Source organism: Galeopterus variegatus, unplaced genomic scaffold (genome assembly GCF_000696425.1).
Source record: "Galeopterus variegatus unplaced genomic scaffold, G_variegatus-3.0.2 Scaffold233, whole genome shotgun sequence".
Classification (NCBI taxonomy): Eukaryota; Metazoa; Chordata; class Mammalia; order Dermoptera; family Cynocephalidae; genus Galeopterus; species Galeopterus variegatus.
Window position 1 is genome coordinate 672,377 of NW_007726344.1, and position 6,905 is coordinate 679,281.

The 6,905-nt window shown below is 55.2% G+C and overlaps 1 protein-coding gene across 1 annotated transcript; it reads right to left on the reverse strand.

The window, feature by feature from the left end:
- Positions 1–314: 314 nt before the first annotated feature.
- On the reverse strand, positions 315–3,810 carry ZSCAN10 (zinc finger and SCAN domain containing 10). The gene is made up of 6 exons (XM_008566296.1): positions 3,412–3,810; positions 2,949–3,210; positions 2,682–2,746; positions 2,448–2,505; positions 1,756–1,961; positions 315–1,674 (listed from the first exon to the last, which is right to left on the reverse strand). The coding sequence occupies exons 1-6, from the start codon at positions 3,808–3,810 to the stop codon at positions 406–408; spliced, it is 2,259 nt and encodes a 752-aa protein (XP_008564518.1). The 3' UTR covers positions 315–405.
- Between the last annotated feature and the right edge of the window lie 3,095 nt (positions 3,811–6,905).

Here is a 6,905-nt window from a genome sequence, read left to right on the forward strand (position 1 = left end):
CCAGGATGGGATTCTGTGATTCCGTGACCTTCCCCACAGCTGGCCCCTCCCCCTCCCCACCCACTACAGTTGTTGAAACTACGCCCACCCTGCTCCTATGCAGCTTGCTAGAGAAGGTGCTGGGGAGGGGAAGGAGAAAGACATCCCTGTGCCACTGTGGGAAGAGTGACAGGTGGCATTTTGCTGCACTTAAAGCGAAATAAAGAGGAACCACTTTCAAGAAGGCCGCTTTACTTTGAGCTTTTGAAATACTTTGCTGAGGCTAGGGAGAGGAGCTTCGGGCAGCAAGGGGAACGTGCAAGTGGAGGAAGAGGGAGGTTCGGTGTGGCAGTAAGAGAGAGCCCTGCAGGCCTCAGGACCGCAGGGAGGTGCGCGCAGGGCGAGGCCGTCAGGATGTGGGCCACGCTAGTACAGAGTCTCCCGGGCGTGAGTTCGCAGGTGGCGCAGCAGGTGGGAGTTGCGGCTGAAGCTGCGGCCACACTGCGAGCAAGAGTAGGGCCTGGCGCCGGTGTGCACCAGCAGGTGGCGTAGCAGGTTGCAGCTGCGGCTGAAGCTCTTGCCGCACTCCACGCACTCCTGAGGGACCTCGGCCTCCTCCTGGCTCGACCCCCCGTGAGTGGCCATGTGCCGCTGCAGGTGGGCGTTGCGCCGGAAGCTGCGGCTGCACGTCGGGCAGCTGTAGGGACGTTCACCCGTGTGGCTGCGGCGGTGACGGGCCAGGTTGGAGCTGTTGCGAAAGCGGTGGCCGCAGGTGTCGCAGACATGGGGCTTCTCCCCGGTGTGGATGCGCTGGTGGCGCGCCAGGTGGGCACTCTGGCTGAAACCCTCCCCGCACTCACTGCAGCGGCAGGGCTTCTCACCCGTGTGGCTGCGCCGGTGGCGGGCCAGGTCCTGCATCTGGCTGAAGCTCTTGCCACACTGGCCGCAGTGGTGAGGCCGTGGGCCACCATGGGTCAGCAGGTGGCGGGCCAGGCCGGCTCGTCGCACGAAGCGCTTCCCACACTGCGGACAGACGTAGGGCTTTTCGCCCGTGTGCACCCGTTGGTGGCTGACCAGCTGGGAGCTCTGGGTGAAGCTGCGGCCGCAAACCTGGCACGAGAAGGGCCGCTCGCCCGTGTGCACGCGCCGGTGGGCCACCAGGTGCTCGTTGCGCCGGAAGACCTTGCCACAGTCGCCGCACACGTATGGTCTGCGCTCAGGGTCTGAGCGCAGACTGCCCGAGCCTTTGGAGCATTGGCGGTCCTTGTCCCTGGAGTGGATCCTCAGGTGGCGCTTGAGGCTGGAGCGGCACTGGAAGGTCTGGCCGCAGTGGGAGCACAACACGACGGACAGCTGCGGCACCTCTGTCTCGCTCCCCGGGGTGCACACGGGCTTCTGGTCTTGGGCGTGTGCCAGCAGGTGCTGCACGAGGCTGGCGCGGCGCTGGAAGCCCCGGCCGCACTCAGCGCACAGGAAGGCAGGCTCCGAGGAGTGGGTCAGCAGGTGCTTGCTCAGGTGCGAGCTCTGGCGGAAGCGGTGGCCACAAAGGTGGCAGGCGTGCGGCCGCTCATCTGTGTGTGTGCGCATGTGCAGTTTGAGGATGGAGCTGCGGCCGAAGCTCTTGCCGCAGCACGAGCACCGGAAGGAGCGCGCTCCTGGGTGGGAGACTGCCAGGTGCGCCTTCAGGCGCGAGAGCTGCGGGAAGCTAACCCCGCACTCTGTGCATATGAACTGTGTCTGGGGCTCTGACCTGGGGGCGTCCCCGGCTACTATGACCTCCAAAATTTCACTTCTGCTAGGGGAAGACCCTCCGCCACCACTGCCGCTCGCCCCAGGGCCCTGCCCAAGGACCTGGGCAAGAGGCTCTCCCACCACCCCAGGACTATCTGCCCGCGACTCTGCTGAGACGGCGGCGGGCCAGGCAGCCACTTTGGGCTCTTCTTGTTTTAATTCCTCCTTGTCTGGGATTCTGCTTTCAGATCCTGGGAAAGAAGCAGAAACAAGGATGGTCAAGTCTATTCTGGGCAGCTTCTAGGAATCGCCAGAACCTGATTGGCCTGGATGTGGAAAGGATACCCCTATCTTGACCACCTGTTTTGCTTTGTTTTGCTTTAATTTCAGTAAAATACTCATAACATAAAATATACTACGATAAGTATTTTAAAGTATATGTTCAGATCCATTACATACATTCATAATATACTGCAACCACCCCCAGTATGGAGTTACAGATCTTTTCTTCTCCAACAGAAACCCCATACCCGTGAGCAATCACTTCCTTGATCACCTGTTAAAAGCTCAAAATCAATGACTGAAGTTTAGACCAGAAACAAAGAGCTGCTAAAACAAACAAACAAAAAACCTCATCAAGATAACCCATCCAAAAAGCCAAAAAGTCAGATAGGATCTGAAACTTCAGGCAAAGAAAGAGCCTTCAGCGGTCATAACCCCAGGGAAGGGCCACTTACCCAGAGGGTGCATGGGCCATGCCTTCCTCGCTGGCACATCCTCGAAGGTCAGGGACTCCTATGACAAGAGGGGAAGAAGGCCTTGGTGAGTGAGAACCCAGGCTCAGGATCTGAGGGGAATGAAGTACTTTCCAGGATTAAGTTGAGGAAGACATGGATTTGCTAAAGCTGCAGAGGCAGAGAAAGTTCTGGGGCTTGAGAATGTTCTGGGGTGAGGGAAGCAGCCCAGCTCACCAGCACAGCTGCCAGCTCCTGATCTCGGTAATTCTCCTCTGGCCACAGCGAGGGTTCCTGGGGAGCTGACAGCATTGGGGGAGGAAAAAAGAGCTGTTAGAAGCCAGCCCTGCCCACCATGTGGCTGCAAGGACATAAACCCTATGGCCATGTTCCTGAGAAGAGTCTTGGCTCTCCCCTTCTGGTCACCTGGGAGGCTCCCACTTCTTGCCCCACCCCTGCCATGCAGCTCCTGCCCACACTCCTCCTAGGGCATGAGCTCCTCACTGCTTTCTCTCAGGGCCTGGAATGTCCTCTGGGGGCTCAGCATCTGCTTTGAACTTGGGGCCAGCCTCTCCTCTCCCAGATCAGTGGGCTTGGTGGGCTCTGGCTGCGATGGGGGCAGTTCATTTGATGGACCCAGGGCTGGAGGCTCTTCTGAGGGCACTTCTTTTTTGGGGCTGTGGCTGGAGACCTGGGAAGGGCCCCCCTGTTCCTCCAAGGTCTTGTCTGCACGGGGACAATTCTTGCCAGTATTAAAACTAAAATCCTGTCGAAAAAACATCCATGTTAGATGACAGACAAGGCAGCAATCTGTGTCCTGTTGACTCTGGGACAGAGGAGAGATGAGAGTCAGACAGGGATGGAGTCAGGAGGTTAAGAAGGAATTGGCAAGTGGAGGAAATGGAGTTTTCAGAGATTTCTTAATGGGAGGATAAAGTCCCTGTCTCCCCACCCACCACTTTCTCACCAATGGCCCTGCATGGCTGGAGTCCCTGTGACCGCCCTCCAGCAGCAGCACCACCTCCTCGCCATCCCGCAGCGGCTGGCCCTGCAGGCGACCCAGGAGATGCGGGGGCAGCACACTCAGGAACTGCTCCAGCACCAGCAGCTCCAGGATCTGCTGCTTGGTGTGCAGAGCTGGCCGCAGCCAGTGGCTGCAGAGCTCCCGGAGCCGGCTCAGGGACGCCCGCGGCCCCATGTCCTCCTGATACTGGAAGCATCTGAAGAGCTGGTGGGCCACCTCGGGCCGTGGCCTGGTCCCTGACCGCCTGGGATCTTCCTGGCCAGCAGCCTCCTCTTCCTCCTCCGTTTTGACTGCTCCAAGCTGCTCTTGCTCCCGGGCGGCTGGAACTGGTTCTGCAAACATCCTTCACTTTGGGGGACACTTCCCCAAAGCTGGTCCCAATCTAGGGTTCCTGTCCTGGTCTCCTCCCACACCTGTGGAGCTGAAGACTCTGGGCTTGATTCTGCTGCTGCAGGGAAGCTGGCCACCACCTGGGTCTCAGGAGGGCAGGACAGCCCAGGTCTCACTTTGACCAACACACTGAAGACAGAGAAAATGGATAGTTCTGCATCATCATCCCCTCTTAACAGCATTTAGAACTTCACATCACTTTACCCTAGTGATTAAAGTGAGCATGCCCGAGAGAGAAGCAACCTGCTCTTCCCTTCTTTCTAATGTGGCCGCAGGGAGCATACAGCACTATGGAAGACAGGTCCTGGCCGCAAATGCTTAATCTCAGTCCAATCCGGCCTTCAGACCCAGCGCCCAGTTATAGGGCATTTCAGGGAGTAAGGAAGAAATCTAACAATCTCTCAAAAAAACAATTGAAGAAATCACCAAGATAGTACATTCCAGAAACAAATGGCCTGGGTTCTTCAGTGTCCACATCCAAAAAATAAGTGCCTGTAGGGGGCACTGTTCTCCAAGAGACTAAAGAGCCATTACAACCAAGTGCCAGAACCTAGATTGGGTTCTTTTTATTCTTAATTTTTTTTTAAAAGATGACTGGTAAGGGGATCTCAACCGTTGGCTTGGTGTTGTCAGCACCACGCTCTCCCAAGTGAGTAACCAGCCATCCCTATATAGGATCCAAAGCCATGGCCTTGGTGTTATCAGTACTGCACTCTCCCAAGTGAGCCACGGGCCGGCCCTGGGTTCTTTTTAAAAGATGACTGGTAAGGGGATCTTAACTCTTGACTTGGTGTTGTCAGCACCACACTCTCCCAAGTGAGCCCTGGGCCGGCCCCATAGATTGGGTTCTGATTTATGTTTTTCTGTAAGGCTCTAGAAAACCTTATGGGGTTAATAGATTAAATTTGAATATGGATAGAATACTAGATTAATGATTGTTAATTTCTGAGATGGGATTCCAGGCCTGTGGTATGTAGGAAATGTCTGTGTTGTGAGAAGATGCAGAATGGTTTGGAAGAGAAGGGGCCTGAGGGTTCAGCTGTATTTGTGGACTGACAAGAGGTATGTATATGAACGTTCATTGCCTGCTCTTTCATCTTCTCTGGATGTTTGGGAATTTTCAAAATAAAAGGTTGTAGGCCGGCCCGTGGCTCACTCGGTAGAGTGCGGTGCTGATAACACCAAGGCCACGGGTTCGGATCCTATATAGGGATGGCCGGTTTGCTCACTGGCTGAGCGTGGTGCTGACAACACCAGGCCAAGGGTTGAGATCCCCTTACCGGTCATCCTTAAAAAAAATAAATAAATAAATAAATAAATAAATAAAAGGTTGTGGTGGGTGAAGGGGTTTTGTGCCTGTGCTATCTCCCTGACCAGGTGTCCTGACCTGTCCTTCATGGCTCTGGAGGTGGCTCTCAGAGGTCAAGACCAAGGCTGCCCAGCTGACTAGTGCAGGGTTGAGCTCCCCCTGGTCCTCCAGTCTCCCCACCTTCCACATTTCCAGGCCAGAGGTTGAGGCCAGGATGAGCCAGGGGAGCTGGGATGGGGCAGCCCAACCCCAGGAGAGCATAAACTGGAGCCCAGTGCAGGCCAGTGGTAAGATCGGTGTTACTGCAAAGAGAACAGAGGTTTTTGGAGACCTAAGGGCAGGCGGATCTGGGCTGGGTGGGTGGATGGGTCTCCAGATGGGAGTCTGTGGCCTGCAGCTTGTACAGGTTTGTGATAGGTGTGTCCCCAAGCAGGAAAAAGTTGGCCTAACCCCCTCTGGGTGTTTCTAGTGGGTGTGTCCTTGTGAGCTGGGGGATGGATGGGAGAGGCAGTCATTTCCCTTTCATTTTTTAAAAAATTCTGGAGGGCTGGCCAGTTAGCCCAGTTGATTACAGCACAGTGTTAATAATACCAAGGTCCGGGGTTTGGATCCCCTTACCTGTCAGCCACCAAAAAAAAAAAGAAAAGAAAAATTCTGGACTCTTCTTTTGTCTATTCCATCATCCCTGTTGGGGGGTTACCTATCCCAACCTTGAGACCAGCTAGCAATAAAAAGTCAGTGCTTCTAACTGGCCGCCAAGGGGCACTGGTTCTGCAGGACTGACCACCTCCTGTCTTCTCCCAAGCCCTCCCCGAGGGGCTACTTCTTCCTTTTTTGGGTACCTAGAGCTACCAATAGGGAACCACTGCAAATTCAGCCTTACTCATGAGAAAGACACTCTCACCACCCAGAAGGCTTAAGCTTTTCTGAACAGGCTCATACTTTTGTTACAGAACTCTGAGGCACTTTGATATTTTAATTCAGATAGTGATTTTATAGATGTGGAAACCCAGGCTCCAACATCTCAGTCTTCCCAGTTCTGTAGCCTCGGGATTGCAAATGAGCCTCTCCCACACCATTCCACCCTCCCAACCCAGTGGGCATATTGGGCAGGGGGATGGGAAGAATGCCCTGGGCCCCTCTGCCTAGCACTTAAGGGCACAGAGCAGCACCCAACATGTGGAAGCTGACATACAGTAGATGCACAGAAGTGTGGACAATTATTGTCCTCATAGCTAACAATGAGTGACAGTAGTGTTGGTCCCATCATTGACCCATTTTACAGTGGAGAACACCATGGCTCAGAGGTACAGACACTTCCCCAAGAAAGTAGCCCAGCCTTGGTGATGGGCATGGAAAAGTCTCCTGGTCAAGAGCTTTGGACACTGTTGAGCCAAGGGTTCTCCAAACCTCCTTCTTGAGTGGGGTGAGTGGAGTGGGATGTGAGGCGCAGTAAAGAATTCAGGACCTGACCACCTCGCCAGCATCTGGCTAGCTCCTGACCACCTGGCCAGCCTCCCCAAGCTTTCAGAACTTCCCCCTATCTTCCCGGCCTCCCACCTCACACCTCCCCACAACCTGTCCAACCTAGGCTCTTACCTGCCCTTTGGCAACTGACACCCATGGGGTTTTCTCTGTTGCCACCACACAGAGGTACCTCCCTTCGTGGATCCCTTCTGAGATCCCACACCACACCACCCACCTGTCTCTCCCTTCCCAGGGTGACTCCGTGCTGCGA